The 19964-nt window shown below is 36.9% G+C and overlaps 1 protein-coding gene across 2 annotated transcripts in view; it reads left to right on the top strand.

Moving 5' to 3' along the window:
* Positions 1-19964, top strand: part of PRKCE (protein kinase C epsilon) — a 286207-nt gene that overhangs the window by 98457 nt on the left and 167786 nt on the right. For both annotated transcript variants that reach the window (XM_039697891.1, XM_039697892.1), the window contains exon 2: positions 1926-1989. In XM_039697891.1, coding sequence (XP_039553825.1) covers positions 1926-1989 — 64 coding nt within the window. The remainder of the gene's footprint in view (positions 1-1925; positions 1990-19964) is intronic.

The following is a 19964-nucleotide window of genomic DNA, read 5'->3' as shown; positions in this document are numbered from 1 at the left end:
GCAGCTTTATTTAAAACAAAACACAAAAAGCCAAAAAACTCCCTAAAAACTCCCTCACAAAACTCATGCTGCCAATTCAGGAATTGTTAAAAATGTCTTTTTTGGTTATTCAACACTACTATTTATAAGAAACTCGACACCCACGTTTTCATTTTCATCTCCCTTAAGTAACCCCTGGCCTTGCTAACATTATTTCCTGCCTGATCTATTTACAATACAGCTGCTGAGATAATTTTCTTGATCCATTGGTCCGATGACATCGGCAGGACCTGTGAACTCTTCTCCTGGCCCTCTCTTGAAGGACAGTGGCCACTGGAAGGAGGGGCTTGCATCATCGTGATGCATTCAGCAACCATGTCCTGAAAGAGAGGGAAAAGCCTCTCCTGTAAAGTCCTCTCAGGTGATGGGAGAAAGCTGGAGGCAAAATATGTGTCCCCATGGGGCTGCCCACTTAAATCTAGGCTGGCAAAGCCTGGCCTAGCCGGGCTGTTCTGGTGTCCCCTTATTTACTCGCTAATTTGTGAAGACCAACAGCTTGGTCTCCTGTCATTAGTGTGGATCGGTGATCTGCTTCTGCCTCCTGCTGCCCTGATGTCCCTTGTGGCAGGACAGATCACCACCGAGGGTCAGCTCGGTGTCACTTGCTGGCACGGGGGAGGCAAGGCCACCTTCCCCTGCTTTGGGCGAGGAGGCTGCGATGAGGAGGGAGGGGAGAGCGCCTGTTCCCAGCCACAACCTCTGCGTGCAGTCGCCTCAGAGCAGCAGAAGCCTTGGGCACGGTCTGGGGGTTCTGCTGGGAGAGCAGAGCACACATCCCTGCCTGGCTCTGGCCCTGGCCTGCCCCATCCCCAGCGATGGGTCTGATGGACGGGCTGGGGCTGCCCTGGTCCCTCCTTGACCACCTGATCCTGTCTGGAATGGTGTGACACAGGACAGGTCCTGGCACACACGGTCCCTTGCAATCTTACCTGTGTGGTTTTCCTCCTAAAACAGGTTGCAAATACAGTATTAATGTGCAGAACATCACATCACTCAGGCTCTGAAATCATGTGACAGTAGCTGCTATGTTACAGCAGAAGCTACTGATTACATAATATTTTACTTACAGTTTTATTTTTCAGAGATGTGTGGCAGCAAAAATAGTTTTTAATTTGTTGTGTACCATTAAGATACTCAAATCCAGCAATACTTAGATTTGCTGATGCAACTTGGGAAAAAATACAGGAAGATCTGTAATAAGCTCTTCATTGTGGTGCCTAAACTGGAGCTTATTCTCAGAGCCTATGAAATTTGGAAGTACAGCAGCTTGATACTGAGCACCTGTATTTCATGCTGAGTGAAAGTGATCTCCTCATGGGTAAATACTCCTTAAAATCCACCAGAATGGTGCAGAAATAAACAAATTTTGTGTTTCAGAAAAAGAGGATAAAGCATGTATTTCTTTCTCCCAGTGGGGACACAAAAGGGGTATTATAAACACGTGTTAACCAGCTGTATGAGCTGTGTGTGTTCATTTCCCCCATTCTGTGACCAGAGCTGATCTGTCTTGCTGTCACAGTGTTGTTTTCCACATTTGTATATCTGGGCTCAGTATAAGGAGCAGTAAAAAAGTTGCTAAATTGTGGAATGTCTTGACTTTCTTGAAAATAGTGGTGCAAATAGAACAGGACATTAAATATTTGAAATGTAAAATTCACTGAGCTCAAACTTTCCAAGTGTGCACATTTCTTTTTTGTTCCGGTGAAGGTGCAGGGTCCTTAACACCTCTTTGCAAAAGGAGGCTCTATGGGTATAGAATGGGACTCACCTTGACTTTGTGAGGTTTGGAAACTTTTGGAAACTTCTTGTTTCCTGCATGTGCCGTCACTTGCTTTGGGAGCCATTCTAAGTTTGATTTTTTTTTCTTTTTCTCTTCTTGCTTACAGATTGACTTGGAGCCAGAAGGGAGAGTGTATGTCATCATAGACCTTTCAGGATCATCAGGTGAAGGTAGGGACTTTTGATATTTTATCTTACTTTATTTTATCTTTCATGAATGGAATCTCCAAGGGTCTCTGCAATGAAAGTATTAGAAGAGGTGTGTGCTGATATCCTCAAATCTATATTAGCTCAAGTTAAAATGAACACATTTTGTTCTCTGCCATTGAGTCAATAAGCAAGTTGCACTTCATCTTACCTTGTTAATCACTGATGGTAACAATAACAGCTGAAATGACCATAATGAAATTATCATATTTAGTAGTACTAATTTCCAGAGGAAACTTGCAAATTCTTTAGTTTTTGGAAGAATACTAACCATTATGTAGGTAGAAAGGATGTCAAAGATGAGGGATAGGAGTTTATATGCTTTTTAAATTATTCCAATATTTGGTATTTTTTCATTTTTTCAAGTAAAGTAATGACCAGAATGTTGTAATTATATGAGTTGTTTTCACTTTTATGACACAGCAGTAACATGTTGGAAAAAAACCCAAATATGGAAGAGAAGTATTTATGACATTCTTAAGAAAAATTCTAAAAATAATTTTCTGCTGCTTACTTTAAACAGAGTCAAGTGATATATGAATCTGGAATAAGATAATTTATGAAGAAGCAAATCTGTGTGTCTTAGTCATGCACTTGGTGACAGCCTGACCTGCCAAAATGGCCTAGATGATTGATTATCTTAAATTATGTCCAGCAATCAGCTTTGATCAGCTTCCCCCAGTAGCTCATGGAGTTCACTGAAATGAGGTTATCACTGGTTCACAGTGCATGAAGAAGATTCACATGAACCCTGACAGGAGCCCAAACTAAAAATGCTATGAAATGGAATTATTTTGCCTGGCACAGTGGAGAAACAGGGGAAAAGCATGTTTATCTTTCTGTTCTTTGTAATGTATTGCTGCACTCTGACCAGCTACTAGCAGTAGCTTGCAAAAACACATATTGCTATAAATTTTGAATTTTAAAAACAAACTTCATCCTATAGCCTGTTTTTGTATCTACATAAAATACGCTCTACCATTTTTATTTCCTGCATATTGAGGAAAATATCAACTAAATAGTAGTTTCTACATATCTTTCTGACTGGCATGACAGTGATCACCTGAAGTGTGGTTAAAGGCATCGGTGTGATTCTGTCATAGTGCAGGTAGATGTTCTTCCAACCTTCCACTGATAGCTAATTGATACCCAGTTGAGCCTGCTGTTACTGTTTCATCCCGAGATGCATTCAAGTGTGTCACACTGTCAAAGGACAGGAAGAATGGTGTTATGTGGTTCTTCAAAAGTGCTTTAAAACTCTAACCTTTTACACAGGAAAGTAAAAAATGGCTATCCTAATGTCTCCTTTATTATGTGGTGCCACTACCCTGCCGCACTTGAAAGGTGCTTGGAAAGAAATTTGTGTCACTACAGTAGCATTGGAGGGGAACACACAAATGGAAACAGGCCAGTGAGGGAAAACAGCTTATGAAATGCTTATGGGAAACCCTCAGGAAGACCAAGAGGATTTAGTTGTAGGCACACAGTTTGTGGTAATTGGGAGTGGGGCTGTGGCCAAGCCCAGTGGATACAGCTGTGACAAGCAGGTGAGCAGCATTGAAGGTGATGAGCCATGGGGTGCCCAGGTGCACTGAGCAATCACCAAATGGAACAGAGGGCACACAGGTGCAGTGCATGAACATGAGGGGTATAAAAGTTTAGGCTAAAGGACAACAAGGGCAGATGCTTGCAGCCTTCTGAAGTGGTGTGGTGTTGCTGTGTATGGGTTGAAGCATTATGATATTGTATGGTGATGTTCTCTGTATTGTGGCTGTCTTAACTGCAATATGTGCTGTGATATTTAGTTGAGGTTAATTGGTAGAAATGACACAATATCATAGGACTCATATATTTTTGAGCTTTCCTGTGTACTTAAGTGAGTGTGTGAAAATGTTGTGTAGAAGTACTGCAAAGTTCTCTAAAAGGGTTCCAGTTTCACTCAGAAAGGAAAGGGGACTAGGTTTATACAGCTGTTTGTAAACCATTTTTATAGTGTTGCTAATGATACTATGAAATTTTATTATTGGACTGTTTTATTAGGGCTGTGGCCTAAAATATTTTGGGTATTCAGTTATGTTATTGAAGCACCTAGTTTAACGTAACAAGTATGTGGATCCTTGTATAATGAATGGAAACATCTAGACCATAAAAGAGCTAGCTTATTCTACATGTTTCAAAAATACCTCTTTCATTTTATGTATGTATATATGTAGGTAAAGATAATGAATTTGTGAGGTATTTTATGACTGTCAAAGGGCTAATTCGTTGTAGTTTATCTGTATTTCTTGAATATTAAAGGAGCATGAAGTTATGCTAGGTGCATCACTTTTGAGTGGCATGAGTTGGTTGAATTGATTGCTGCTCTTGACCGTATTTTTGAACCAGGATCTTGTTTTTTGCAATCCAGTTGTCACTGTGAATAGCAAGAATGCATAGTATTTTCATGATGCACAAATGTGTATCACTCTTTCACCTGGAATTTTGGAGTGGGGAAATTAGCAATTTATGAAAACAGAAATACTTATAGTAACAATTTTAACTGAAGAAAGCAATCAAGGTGCATATTTCTTGCAAAAATGTACTATACTGACCACTCTTGTCTTGTAATGCTGTGTACTGAAAATTTGACTTGTTTCTCCCATGTTATATAAGCAGATTTCTAGTTACCAGCAGTTAGTAATGTGGCTTCAGTTATTTGGTACTTCTAAAAGCTTTTTCAGACAGCTATCCAAGTTCTTTTTTGGTATGATTAAGATTAGTTCAATCCATTAATATGGACAAAGAGCATTGTTTTCTACTGTACTGCCTCTAAAAGGCAAAAGTCCTAATTTTCCAAGCAAGCCTTTATGTGAGTAAATTGGTATATAAATGGAAAGTAAGCTTATGTTGCTACCATATACCTCTTAAAATCCAATTGCCACTTAGTCCCAGCTGCCAGATTGCTTATCCCTCTGCAATATTTGCATTTGTACAGCAAAACAATGAAAACAGTTCATTGTTATAAGCTGACTTCCTCAACAAAAGCACATGATTCCTGTTCCTCCTCTCACTCTTGTCTAAGCTGCATCATTCATGGACTTGTGTGGCTTAGATGTGCAGAACAGATGGAAATCTGGCAGATTACAAAGGTAGGCAAGGAGTACTTCTGCCTCTCCCTAAGCAGAGACAGACTTGTTGAGAACCACCCTAGCATGTCAATATCAGCATCTGGCTAATACTTTTACATGGAGAAAGAGCTGTAGAGTTGCTGACTTTGCTACTTGAAGTTTCCAATGGATTTTTCAAATTTCAGGAATTTAGATTGGTTCTGAAAAAATAGTTTTCTAGAACTTGCTTCCATTCAGTTCTAGTATTTAAAGCAGAAAAAGATTGGAAAACACAAATGCTAAAGTCTGAGTAGTGGAAAGCAAGCTACATGTAAAGCTCTTACAAGAACAAGAAACCCAAAAGAAGTGTTTTTATCTTTACCTTTTTACACTAATCCTGTTTTGGAACCTCCTTATAGTTTCTGAATGTTTGTTTCTGCCCTGATAGGGATGGTGAGAAACTATTTATTTTGGCAATCTTCTGTAAATTCTGTAGTAGGAACTGTCCAGCCCACATACTGAAAAGAAAATTCTAAATAAACTGTTTTTCACACAGAGGATGATGTTCTCAAAAGTTAGTATTTAGATTTTTCTGCAAAAACATGAAGGTTGCCATATTGTGCTTCCAAATCGGTTCTGCAAAATAATTTACCATTTTGGTGATGTTGACATAGGAAGAGGGTGAGAAAACAGCTCTTAAAATAAGTCTTTTAATTCTTTATTTGAAACTATGTAAGCAGCATTTCTGTAACACCTGTGAGTCACGTCTTTACACTTCCTTTGGTAGAACTGATCTGCCAAAGGAAGGTTATTTACCTTCTGTAGGTTTACTTTATTTATAAAGAGTCCTGTGCATTTGGAGTAAATCTATGTTTGTTTTCTGTGAATGGAAGCAGCTGTATCAATGGAACCATCCCAAATGTAGATGTGCACTAAGGTGTCTATTCACAGCCTGAAATAACTGCAACAGTTACTCAGTAACAGTTAACTGCAACAGTTAATCATTTAAGTTCTATTTATAATTTTAAAAATAATTTTAATAATTTAGTTGGGTTTCTTGTAGTCTTTATAAGTGCTTAAGGAACTGCCTGCTCAGAACTTTAAGGGGTGTTTCAAAAACAAATCCCTATGGTCAAACAAACAAATGTGGCTTCTCAGAACCTGACACAGCAACAGTATTAGTTGGAATTTGTTACATAGATGTGTTGGAATTCTGTACATAGATATGTACTGTGCCATATGCAAGCACATAGCATCTTTAAGCATTTCTGCTAGCTTGCTTTTGGGAGACCAAATCAACATGTGGGTGGCTGCAATTGTTATTCTACCACAATAGTTTGTCAGTCTTGCAAAGCATGTAATCAGTCAATTCTGCTGTTAAGTAAACATTTGGTGACCCCTTTATGTATGCAGTTGTAAGAAAAACAAAGTTTATAGTAGGCTGGTGTTTGTAAAATGGAATTAGCTTGGAAAAGATCCATTGTATCTATTCTCATACTTTGCAAACTGGATCTAGTGGTTGCACAGGTTTTTAGTCTTGTGTCTTGAACTTCTGTCTGGGCTTGGATGTGTCTGTATCAGTCTGTCAGTGCACAGGAGGATCTGCAAGACTTGCTGCCTTATTAATTTCTTCATTGTTGCTTGCTGTGCAAGGTCATATTGATTTTCTATATTAATTCAGTGGTGCTGTAGTGTATGCACTATTTCTATACTAAAGTGCACTCACTAACTTTGTTATTGACATGCTTTGGCAGTGTCTTTGCATCTATTTTTGCATATTTTTCTTTTAGTTCTTACAGAGTTTTGTAAGTAAAGTTTTTTGAATTATTTGAGAAATACTTAAGAGCTCCAGTGTAGCTGATTAAGATTCAAATGCAGGCTAAAGGTAAAAACTTAACTAATACGGTGGCACAATGATTTGATTTACAAACGGGAGTAACAGATGGCTCACAAATGGGTAGGAGAGGTAAATTGCCTGAGGAATGGTTAAAAACTTTTTCAGCCAAGTCAGTTTTATATGCACTGAAAGACAGGTGCTGCTATATTTAACAGCTTGTGACCTGCCTGCTGCATTTTTCATTGAAGGTTTCTTTTTTCTTTGGAATTACTGGTTTGTGTGGGACACAAACACAGACAGTTACTTGCAGTAGCTTTCTGCCAATTTAAAAATTAAATTACCATTTAAATATATTAAATCAACTGTGGACAACTTAAGAATGACCTTGATGTGTTAGTTTTCTTTCTTAACTGTGTTTATTATAGGTAACATGTAATACATATTTGAGAACTATTCAAAACTTTTTCTATGTTCTATGTCTAATCAATGATTATTTATCATTGTTAGATGTTCCAGTTTACATTATGGAATTGTCCTTCTGTACAATCACAGATTGCCTGTCTTTGAGTGGGCAGTTGAATTGCAATAAAATACCACAGCTTCTAAGACATTAATCTTTATATTGTAGCTTGTAAGATACTAAAGTTGCACAAGATGAAGAACATAAGGTGGTATTTTACAATAAACCTTGCTAGCTGAAGTAATGGTATTTTGTGAATGGAAATTTATTATCTGACCTTTTTGCATTGAAATAACAAAAAAAAGTCCTTAGAAATCAGCACCAGCTTACATATTTAACATGTAATTAAAAATATATGAATTTGTAGGAGGTTTTACAGATCTTAGCTCATTTACTTCAAGGCTCCTGAGTTTTCAAATATGGTTGTTGTTGATTGGCATGTCAGGACAGAAGGTCTGCATGAAAAAAGTATTAATAGAAGCAGAGAATGATTCTTAATGCCATTTTTGTGTCCCATACTTGATAGATCTTTAACATAGGTACAGCTTGTTAATCAAAATATCCAGAGGATTTGTTTCAGGTATTCAACTTTGGTAGAATTGATACAGCAAGAAAAATTGCATTTCTTTTCCATGTTGTTGCATCCTTTTGCAAAAATCTGTTCATAGAAAATATCCCACAGGATACAAACTTTCTCTGCAATTCCTGATGTATCTCTTTGCCAGTGCTTTTCCTTGAAGTACTTGTACTTGTCATTGTCATCGTCACTAATTATGCTTCTTGTGGTATAAGGGCTCAGAATGAGATCTGGTTGTGCCAGGCACTGTTTGAACAGAGAACAGTGGAAGGTGCTTAATTAGAAATTTCCAAGTCTGAATCGGGGAGCATTTTTGCTTGGTTGTTTCAGGAATTTGTGTTACTGAAGAGTAGTGGTTTCTTTCACTGATATCTTCTATTGCAAATACGACTTTGGCAGGCTGTGTGTTTGCCAGTTCCTCATAGCCATCAGCTGCTGATCTTGGGGTGCTGATCAGGCAGTGAAAGAATTCTCAGGTTTGTTCAGAATTTATGGATGAAGAACCTTTTTTTAATAACCCATTCACTTAGGGTAAACACATGGAAAAAAAGAGTCTCAGTCCTAATAGGTTCACTATTAGAAGCCTTCTTATCTCTTATTTAGCTCCCCAGAATTTGATTGAACATTCAAGTCACACACATTCTTACTTTTCTCTGTATGTTAATGTTTGAGAAGAAGCTGAGTGTTGGAAATGTCTTAGGCAGACCCCGGGAGAGTCTGGGGAGAGTCAGGGGTTTAGTCAGAGTATGGATCTCTCAGGGGGGACATAAGTAGCCTCTGTAGCTTTTTCCGAGCTGTAGGCAAAGCAGAAAGCATCTGCACGTAAAGATCTGTTGAGGCATTGGGGCATGCAGTCATCCAGTGGTAAAATGTGAAATATCTGTGAAGTAAGGATAATGGTTGACATGTGGGAAACTATTTACTGAGACTCAGCGAGCCACTTGAACATTACATTTTTAGACTCGAGGCAGGGGCTTTTGCTGGGAGCTGAAATAATCAGAAACTATGTGAACAGGACAGTGGTGAACTGGCAGTGCTAACTGGCTAACTGGGCGGTTTTTGTCTTCATTCTCTTGACTCACGTAGGTTTGCAAGTTAGAGCTCTTCTACAAATGCAGCTTCCCCCAGAAGTTCTTGGGAATATTGTGTGCTCAGGGAGCTACAGGGTTTGAAGTGTCAGTATTGTATAGCCTTTCTCTCCTCCTACTGTAAAGCAAAATATCCAGTCAGAAAAACCAGGCACACATTGATTGCTGTGCTCTGTTCAGTCTCAGTAGGAAGGACTTCAACCTAAAGATCTAATTTCACATTTTTATTAGTAGCTTAGATAATGGTAGAGTCCTGCACTGGCTTTTTGGCTTTCCTTCTGCTGGTTTCCGTGCTTTAAGAGAAAAACAACAAACTTACTTAATAACAACCAACTTACACACAATCTTCCTATTCAAAATTCCTTATGTAGTGTATCAACTGAGAACCTATTTCCTTTCAAGCTTTGGTTTTATGTAGATAGGGTTTGGGGAATTACTTTTTTCCCCATTCAGGTTTTTGTTTCTTCAATACCAGATCAGCACTCATTCAAACTATAACTGAGGGGAAATGTTAAAATCAAAGAAACAAAAGAAACAAACTGATTTGCAAGTTTTCTCCTTCTGCTATGCCTTTTTTTTTTTCCTTAGGAGGGATAATGCAAAGCTGCTACTAATATGTTTTTTCTCTTGAGTCTTATTTAGTTTAAACATGAAAAACATCAGTGCTGATGTGTGGATGCTTATTACAAAAATGAGATTTTTTTTTCCTCTTTTTGGAATTATTAATCTCTTTTATGGCTTTTTTTTTACAACTGTAAGAAATCTTTAACTATCCAGATACTGAGTTTCTAGTTTGTTTTTTTTTTTAATTTTTTAAGCCAACTAACCAATGAAAAGAAAAACCCACCAAAAAAACTTCCCATGCATTGCATTTATACTAATAAAGAGATTTGTAGATTGCTCAGTCAGGCAACTTTCTCATCTCAAATGAACCACTCTAAATAAATCTCTTATTTCCCCCAGTCCATTAGAATATGTTGATGTCAATAGATAAGTGCCATACCTGACTCTGGTGTGTATTTGCTTGTTGGTGCAGTAGGCGATGTATTTCTTCTGAGACAAAATTTCACCCATTGGTAGCATGGCGTCTGATGGCAGATATTTTTGTGTTGTTACCCAAGTGACAATAACTGGAGAGCCTGAGAAGAGGAACTGACAAAATAGTCTGAGTCCATGTTAAGTTTTTGACTTTTACCAGTTGACACTGACTTGAATAATGGCACAGGCATTTATTTGAGAAAAGGAACCTTGCAGGTTAACAGTTGAACCCCAAATTTCCTTTTAAAGGTATCTGTGCACACACAAATCAGCACTTGGTGACAGTTCAGCCTGTTAGTGCATGAGCCTTTTAAACTGCCCTGCTCAGTGTAGAGGTTCTCCAAAGGGTGCTTATATAAATTTAACTTTGTGTGGCAAATGCCTTCATAAGGAACGTCTCTCCATGGATTTATAGCCATCTCTTGGATTGTATCCAGTTAGCTGATTGAACATCTGGTAAGCATTGTGTGTTTGTACTAAGCCCATACTGTATAAAGCTGGCTTGAGCCTTTCAGGCAAATATCAGTGACCTTTCCTTGGCAAACTTTTAGCCACTTGCCAAAATAAATGCTTTGCAGGGAGCAAGACATAGATAGAAAATTTGGCGTAAAGGTACCTTCATATTGTACTGGAAGAGTTTCTACTTGCTTAAGGAAAACTATGTTAGGCTGAAAAAGGGTTGAAACTCATATACATACTGTGTTCCCAACTGTTGTTGCTCCATTTTCCATTTATGTAGTAAAAGCTCTGATTTCCATATGTTGGGTTTTTTTTTTTTAAACAAAATCATGCAGGGCCTTTGGAATAGGAATGTTTAATTTTATAACTGCCTATGCCTAGTGTGTTTTTTTAAGAAAATGGGAGAAATGTATCACATTGAATGCTATAGTGTTGTTTTCATACATAAGTGAAATATGAACTAGTAACAAGTTTTGAAATGGAAATATGTATTTTGAAATTTGTGTGTGGCTAGTTTTTCGTAATAGAAGACATAAATGGGTGACTCCAATGCTCACTGCATACCATGATGTGATGTGGAAAATGCATATAAAGTTAGAATTTTGGGTTGGGCTTTTTGTTGTGTTTCATAAAATACATAACCGCTACTCTTACGATTTGTTAGTGTTTTTCTCTACATTTTTGCTGGTGCAGTAATATGCTCTGAATAGATCTTTTCCCTCTTCACCCTTGATTCCCAGCAATAGTGAAACGTGTTTATTGTTAGGGTAATCGAGGCAAAAGGTCTTGGTATAATCTATTCTGATTAATCAATCAGGGGTGGATAAAGAAGGAAACACACATTGAAGATGGGTCTAGCCATGTTCCTGGCTATTCCATGCATCAGTTGGATTATGAAAACTTACTTGTGCTGTATCATGAGCCAAATGTCTACTGCCTTGAACGTAGCCTGAAAATCTAGTACTGTGTTTACAATGTAAATGTTACAGTCATATAAACAGCTGGAGTGTCAAAAATCTTTATTAAGTATAGTCTTCAAAGGCTAAACTATATGAGGCTTTTCATTAATGCTTTGTACCTGTGGTGGGAAAACTTTTTTTGCCACTGTAAAAGGCAGTCTCTGGAATTAAATATGACTACGTAAACCTTGCATTACTTGCAAGTCAGAGTTTTTAAAAGGAAGCTGCAAAGTCCAAAAAGGAAGATTAAGCCCTTTCATTATTTGTCTGAATTTTCGGGGCAGTACTGCAAGCTGAGATACATACTCTAAGCCCTGCCTGCTACTTAGTATTTTTTTTATTATATTCTTTAGTTTGCTTTCATTATTTCTCCCATGTCTTCCATGTATTGATCAAAAAAGTTAATTATATATGACAGATGTCAGGAATAATGTAAAATATAGATTTTAATGTACACTAGCAGCTTTAGCAAACAAACTGCCAGATACTTTAGACTTGCAGCTATTGCATGCTGTGTAGATCCTTGAATTCTTGTATAGTAAGGATGAGGTATATTTCTAAGAAATTTTGCTTCTGTAACATCTACACACATGCACACACTAAGCTTAAGAATTGATAAATGGTCAAATAATATCATCTAGGTCAAAATACTCAGCCTGAATAAATCTGAGGAATTTTAGTAACTTCAGTTTGCACCAGCAGGGCTTGTCTTCCAAGAGAGAGGCGCTGGTGCAAACTGAATCTTATTTATATTACAGTACTGAGAAATACTCCTGTTTTACTTCTCTGTTATAATTCCCAGATCAGTACCTGGAAACAAGATCTTTCCAGTGAGTTTTGAAGCATGTGATTTTCTCCTCTATTAGACTCAGTGTTTTTAAAAAAATCTTCAAACTTCAGTATTTTTTAACTTCATCATGGAAGTCTGCTGTGCTGTGAATGGGGCTATTTAAAGGAAACATCTTCCATTGCAATTCATGAACATTCTGTAGTAGATAAAAGTGACCCAGGGTATTTGTTCACCTCTGCCTAAATACTGGGAGCAGCTGTACTTCTCCTTTTCGGAGCAATGTGATTGTTTACATTTGCACAGCAATATGGCAAGGCAAGAAAGGCAGAATTTTTTTCTGTTCCTTTTTAGACTTCAGAAAAATGAAACTGTGTGAATGTATATTCACTTTCAGACTTTGGTAAGGGTTCTTCAACTCCTAGATACAATAGGTGTAATATTTACTTATAGTGTGACAAAGAGCTGAAACCATCCCTTGTTCTGTTTGAAAGAGTGCCCGTCTGACAGTTCAGTTCTCCTGGTAATCCTGTGTCAGGACTTTGTGTGGGGCTTAGTAAAAATCAAGTATCTCCTGTGGAACTGTCCTCTCATCTAAAGAAGGCTCCACAGGCAGAGGTCAGAATTTTAGGATCAGGTTTGATGCTTTGCTTCAGGGGGTGAATTCTTAATTTTACAAAAATAGTCAACTGAAATGCAAAGGACTAAGTAAACCAGCAATGCACTGCTACATGTTCAATTAGCATTATATTTAATATTATATTCAGAAGCAGAGTTCATAAATATTTCAGTGCTTTGTAAATGTCAACATGAGAATCACACATCATACCTGCTGAATGGAGAAAAAAGAGGAATAAAAAGTTCTCATTGGCTGCAAATGCAGGAAAGTAAAATTTAAATAGTGGGGAGTTATTTTAATTTGCCACAGCAACTTGAGTTTCAATATCTGATTGACTTTGGTTTTAAAACAGCTTGTGGACTAAACAAGTTTTTATTTAGTTTTAAATGCCTTGAAGTGTTTTTGAAGAAAAGTAGAGTAAAAGTTTATAAAGGATTCTAAGAGTTTTTTCTATAATTCATTCGTACACACTTGGTAGTTGTAGCAGATTTTGTGGATATCCACAATGGCAGATGTTTGTTTTAGAGCATGCGGGTTTTGTGTGCTCAGAGTTTTTGGAGTGAACAGAAATATTTAGTTATTATATTAAATATACTTTGAGACTTGTGCAAATCCAGTACTTCAGGCAAGATTATTAATAGTAAATAGTAATAAAAACAATGAACCCATTTTATAATAACATTTTTTTGTCTGGGATTGTCTGGTTAAACCCCGTAACTGGAGTGATCTGTACATCTGCCATCCTGACTTTGGGCAAGGTTCTTCAGTGCATTAACAAACTTCTGAGGAAAACTGGAGTCTATCTGTCTATTGTGCTGCAAGGCTAATATAAATGGAAGCACTCCTTAAAAGAAAGAGCTTTATAAAGACTGGAAAAGGACTTCAGATTTAGAATTATATCTTCTCTTCAGTTAACTGCATGCTCTTAATTGAAAGACTAGAAAGTACTCTTGGTGATGTAATGAACTTGCAGTTAATAAAATGCCCGTTTCAAATTAGTAAATAAATTTTTAGGTTGGGGGAGGTATTATGTGTTTCAAGGATTCATTATTGTTAAAATCTTTTTGCTGTCTGTAGTTATTAAATTACAGTCAGGTCCTTTTTCAAAATCCTTTCTCAGAGCATTTTAGTGAATGCAACAGTTTGTGTACAAATGCAGGAGTTATTAGTCAGTAGTTAAACTTCTAAATTTGACAGTGACAAATTGACCATTAATAAAAAATAGTTTTGGGGTTTTTTTTCCTTGATGTGTGGTGGTGTACTGGATTTTAAATCTAATTTTAAATTATCAAAATCGAAGCAAACCAGAAACTGACTAAAGTTGTGTTTGGGGAGGTTTAGGTTCGATATCAGGAAAAATTTGTACATGAAAATATGCTGCCCAGGGAACTGGTTCAGTCACCATCCCTGGAGGAATTTAAAAGATCTGTAGCACTTAGGGACATGGTTTAGTGGTGGACTTGGCAATGCTGCCTTAGTGATTAGATGCAACATCTTAAAGGTCTTTTTGATTCTATAGAAATGATTCTATAGAAATGATTCTATGATTTTATGAAGAATCTACTAATTAATGATTTCAGTATTTGAATATTAAAAATCTTTAATTATAGTTGGTTTGGGTTTTGTTGTTTTGGTTTGTGTTTTTTGTTTTAAATAATCACTTTCATTCTGGGTCTTTATTATTAGAGAGCATAAATTCTGCATATTTAGGGCAATATTCTTTGCCCTATATTTCTTATATAAGAAATATTTTACTTACTCATGTAGTCTTTGTGGAATACAATCAGTACCAGAAATTTCATCTCTTGTTTTGTTAAGATACTGCTTTGGGGGGTTTGACAGGGTCATTTCAGAAGAATGTGTACCTCGCTAAAAGTTACTTAGCTTCCCTTAGGTAGATTAAGCATTTCTGTTATGTGCTTCAGTGTTTAGCTAAGTTATGTAAGAAAATCCTATGTTGTTCAAGAACTTTTCCTAATTTTTTGACTGGGAAAAGGGGAGGGAGACTTCACACATGCAACATAACCTTGTTTGATGTCTTCTCTGAAGGTACTCGGAGTTTCCATCAGGATAGCCAAGCCATTTGCCACATATAGGATGTGGTCCAGCTTTTCATGCTTCTGTTTCTTTGCACCATTACTTACAGCTTTGTAATTCTGTATTGCACCAGAAAGGCTGACTTGGGCTATGAGCTGTGAAATAGCATGAGCCCATATCTCTGTGGTTTTTTCCTGGGTCTCAGCAGGCATCATTGGAACTCTTGCCTCTGACTGAACAGATCACTTGAGTTGTTAGGCACAGTATTTTCTGACAAACTGAGAGTAGGAACTCGGTGAAATATTTGGAGTAGGGAATATAAACATCTTTCTTCTGTGCCAGCTTAGCTACACAGAAAGAACTATGAAAAGCATTGGAGAGTATTTAATTTCATTGCTTCAGCCTTTAGAGGTAAGTAATTTACAAATAACCTTGTGAAAAGCTGGGCAATGAATACTGTACAATACCTTCTGCACAGTTCCTCTGCAGTGTTCAAACTTTTTTCCCTAGGGAACAAGACTCCAGATTCAGTACATAGTAAGTGTAGTCAAAGCAGTTTTCCTTTGCTGTGTATATGGCAGACACACAGGCTGTAAAGTTGTATCTGAGAACTTGCATCTTCTTAATTTTTTTGCCCAAACTCTTTTAACCATATAAAGTATTAAAATGGAACTATCATGTTACCAGATTCTTTTTCTGAATCAGGAATACCAGATGCTGTTGGAGTCACAGCTACCATCACTCAGGCTTGTATTTACATGATAGTTTCATACTGATTTCTTCTAACAATACTACTACTGCCAACATTACTGGTATTCAAGGACAATGGCTTGTAAGACTAAAAAATAATTGGATTTGCCATAGCACAGCTGAGACTGAAATTTTTGTAGCATTTCTGGTCTGAACAATTTGGATAGCACGAGGCACACAGTATTTCTTCTGTGATTGCAATGAAGGCAGCCCAGTTCCACAGAAACAATTTTACATCAATAAGATACTTGGAAGACAGCATGGAAAAAATCCAAACTTCCAATTTCATACCTACTTTAGAGAGACTAAGGAAAGAATATGTCTTTTAAACATCTGGAATATATTTCTTCAGTTTTATGGTATTGATGTTGGGTTTTCTTTTATTCATTCTTCTCTCTGTTTCTGGGAGACATATGGTTGGGGTTTTTAATTAGTTAGAAAATGGAAGTTTCTGTTAAGGATTATTCTGAATAAAGTTAAATAATGGCATTGTTAAATTCAGTAGGATCTAAATTTTATTGCTAGTTTCCTATTTTTATAGCACCCAATTAAATATTTTCCTTCTTTTCCCATGTAGTCCTTCCTCAAATAACAGCTGAGGATGGACTTCAGTTGGTGTACATTAATCACAGATGAGCAGAACATGAATGTGCTGTTTAAGATTATGTAGTTGCTGTTTAAAAGGATTATTGTAGTGTTCTCTTTTTGGAAATTTCCTGCTACTTTTGTGTAGCTATGCAAGTAGTAGCATTTCAGAAGGTTGTTTTCTAAGAAACAGGCACAAAACCTCAGTAACTGTGAAGAAAGACTTTTTAATTTATTTTTTAAAGATTTTTTTCTTTCCTTTTTCCACTTGGTTACTATTGTTGGTAGCTCCTTACAGTGAAGCCAATGGAAAAATTGGAGCAGTCAGGCAAATGGTCTTTTGAAGCAAACACCTATCCACAGAAATAAGTGTCAATATAAGGCTTTTTCTCCTTATGTTCCTTAATTTTCCTGTGATATAGCCACCTAACTCACTTAGGTTCTTGTGGAAATCCCATCTCTTGTAGGCACTAAAGCTTTAATCTGTCCTGTACTTCTTTGTGTAGGGCTTGATTATGCACAGCTCCTGGTACCAGTGCATACAAGTAGTGTCTTCTCTTGCTAAACCAAACAAAGCTTGTTTTATGCCTTGTTACAATGGGAGGAAAACAGCAGACTACCATTAATCCCATTGTTTGAATTTGGAGCTAAAAATCAAAGTGAAACTGCTTTTTCTCCTCGTTGCTGTGAGGTTGGATTGTATTCATTATCTCGCTGACTGGCCCGTAGCTGTCTTCCCTTGCTTCCTGCCCAGCAGATTATCCTGGCCCGAAGTGCGTTGCTTCCCCTTCCACTTCCTGCCAGCTTCATCTCCAGAAGTGCAGGCAGGCCAAATCTAAAGTCCCTGCCCTGACAAAACTGATTCTTGCTTGGAGATCAGTATTTGGAGCTGTAATTTCCTGTAAATCCTTCCTTGCTCTCTCTTTAAAGTTTGCTGTAGTTAGGATAAGTAAAAGTACTCACATAGATGACAGAGTGAGTTGAACTGCAGAATAGATTTTCCTCTTTGGTTTGTTTTGGAAAGATCACTGAAATATGTAATTGCTCTGGGGAGAAGTCATGACTTTACTGTGGCAGAGAGACTGTGGCTGTCTATTATTTGGAGTTGACCCTTAGCAGGAAAAAAATCATTGCAAATTGTAATGTTTGTGTTTTATTACAAGTTCTAGGGATAAATTGGCCTTTATGTAGAAATAATGATGCGTGGAACTGCCAATCCAAAATACCACTTGTACATTTTGCTTTTGAGAAGATAAATAGAATCCATAGGAAAACTATACTAAACAGGAGATACTTTTGTTAAAAAGACCACTCAATTACAAAACCAAAAATTAATCTTAACACTGTGAACATGAAGAAAATTTAGACTAAATTTTTCACAAGTCAAAAAAAAGTGTGTGTATATACACACACATGTATATATATATGCGTTTTTTCTAATTTAAAGAAATAATTTATTAATAAAAAACTTCTCATACTGATTAAACATATATTCTTTTTATGTTCAAATGACCAAGTTACCTGCAATTTTAAGTCTAGGTTATCATTTAGCCTATCTGGAATATTCCTAGTTAAAATAAATTTTAGCTTTTAGTGGTGCTAAAGTACATTAAATATCCAGTTGCTAATTTGGTTCGCTTCAGGTGGTCTCACCTCAATATCAGTACGCATCGCAGAACTTCACTTTGCACCTAGTTTCCCCCACCACATTAATCTTCTGTATGAAAAAAACCTAAGCAACTTATGTCCATCATGCATTTCCATTATAGCTGGTGACATCCAAACATCCAAAATTAGTGCCACCTTTTTTGAATATTGTCTGTCTCAAGATAGATACATAAGAATACTTAATACCTTGCCAAAGAACAAGACTGTTTTGTAAGACTTGCTTTTGTTTCCTATTTCTGCTTATGGCCTGGTGGTAAATTTAAATTCCTTGTGGCAAAAGTACAGAAAGAAAAAGTCAAAGCGAATTTTTATATGTTTCTGCAAGTAAGGAGTATGAACATCTTGCTAAAGTTTAAGCAGCCACTTGGCTATGCAGCAAAATATAATGTAAGGTGTTTTCAGTGTTTCATCATCTCTTATTTGAGGTATGAAAAAAAATGGTGTTACAAGTTGCAGGACAGTAGGTTATGTAATTTAGAATTCAAATATTATATAAACTATAATCTTGATACCATGGTCTTATTCCTTATTGTTGATGTCATTTATATGGAACACAGCCAAGGTTTCCTCTACATGGCAATAATTGCATTTTTATGGTATTTCTTGTCATCATGGTACACTTTATATATTGCTTAAGCTTTACATCTTTAGAAAAATCTGGTTTTATGTGTTCAGAGATCTGCCAGACTGGGAGGATTATAGGCTGATGAGTTGGTCAGTGAATACAGAACTAGGAAACTTCCTCAGCAAAAATGTATTTGTGACTTTGGACAAGTCATCAATTTACCCCACATCTCAATTCTGTTTGTATGTGAGCACTGTTATTAAATAGGACTGCCCCAGGGATGAAATATGTGGAAAATTGATCAAGCAGCTAGGGCTGCAGAGAGACTGGAGCATGTTGGGGTAGAGATTGTCATGATGCCCACGTTAGGAGCCTGAACTTGGACAGTCAGGTGTTGTGAAGAAAATGATAACTTAAAACTAATGGCTACATCTATGTCAAGTGCTACTGACAGAAGCCTTTTAAATCCATCTTGTTAACAAGAAAAAGCCTTTCTGATTCTAGAGGAAAATATAAGTAGAAATGCTGGTATTTGTATTTCTCTTTTTTCAATGCACTACTTCAGAGCCTCCAGCTAGTAGCAAGTTCTTTATTTTTTGCCTTAGGCGATCAAACTATGGCAGATTATGAGGCAGAATTATTTTTTGGGAGCTGGGCACTGGAAGTTGGGTTCAGTTCTCTAAAGTAGGATTATTAGCTGTTCTCTCAAATCAATATCCCTGAATAATATTAAATTACACTGCAAAAAGTTTAAAATGCAATTTTTTTCATTTGCACACAAGGAAATACATCAAATTGTTCTGTTCATTTTGAGGAAAAGCTGCTGATGCAGATTCTAATTTTTATTCAAAAATACAAATTGTTCTGTTCATTTTGAGGAAAAGCTGCTGGTGCAGATTCTAATTTTTATTCTAAAAATAGTATAACCCAACACCAAAATAAAAGTTTTTAGAACACCTCTCAGTTACCCCATCTCTGAGTCAGAAGGAAGTATAACCCAACACACTTATCAGCTGCTGCTGAAGGCCATGATCTGCAATGCAGGATTTTCCCATAGGATCAACCCTAGGCAGTCTTTTTGGTTTTGGTCACTTCAGAGATACAGAGGAACCTATGGTGTGTTTCACTGATGACCTTCTTGAGAAGAAAATCGAGTTTGAGTAATAAAGCCATACAATAATATCAACAAGAAAGTGATTCATTTTAAAGGTATTAAATTATGACTGAACCTCTTTTCAGGATTGAGCACCGTGATCCTCATACATGCAGAGCAAGTGGGGATTGCTGATGTACAGGTTGAAAATCAAGTATTTTGTCCCATGTCTCATCTGTGTGGCACAAATAAGGAAAAAACAGCAGCTTAATGAAAGGGTGCAAGTTTTAATTTTTTTTTCAATAAAATACTTCACATTATGGTTTTTGTG

The sequence above is a fragment of the Passer montanus genome, unplaced genomic scaffold, assembly GCF_014805655.1.
Source record: "Passer montanus isolate IOZ18808 unplaced genomic scaffold, ASM1480565v1 scaffold12, whole genome shotgun sequence".
Taxonomy (NCBI): domain Eukaryota; kingdom Metazoa; phylum Chordata; class Aves; order Passeriformes; family Passeridae; genus Passer; species Passer montanus.
The sequence above is the reverse complement of the archived record's forward strand: the minus strand, read 5'-3'. Positions and strand labels throughout refer to the sequence as shown.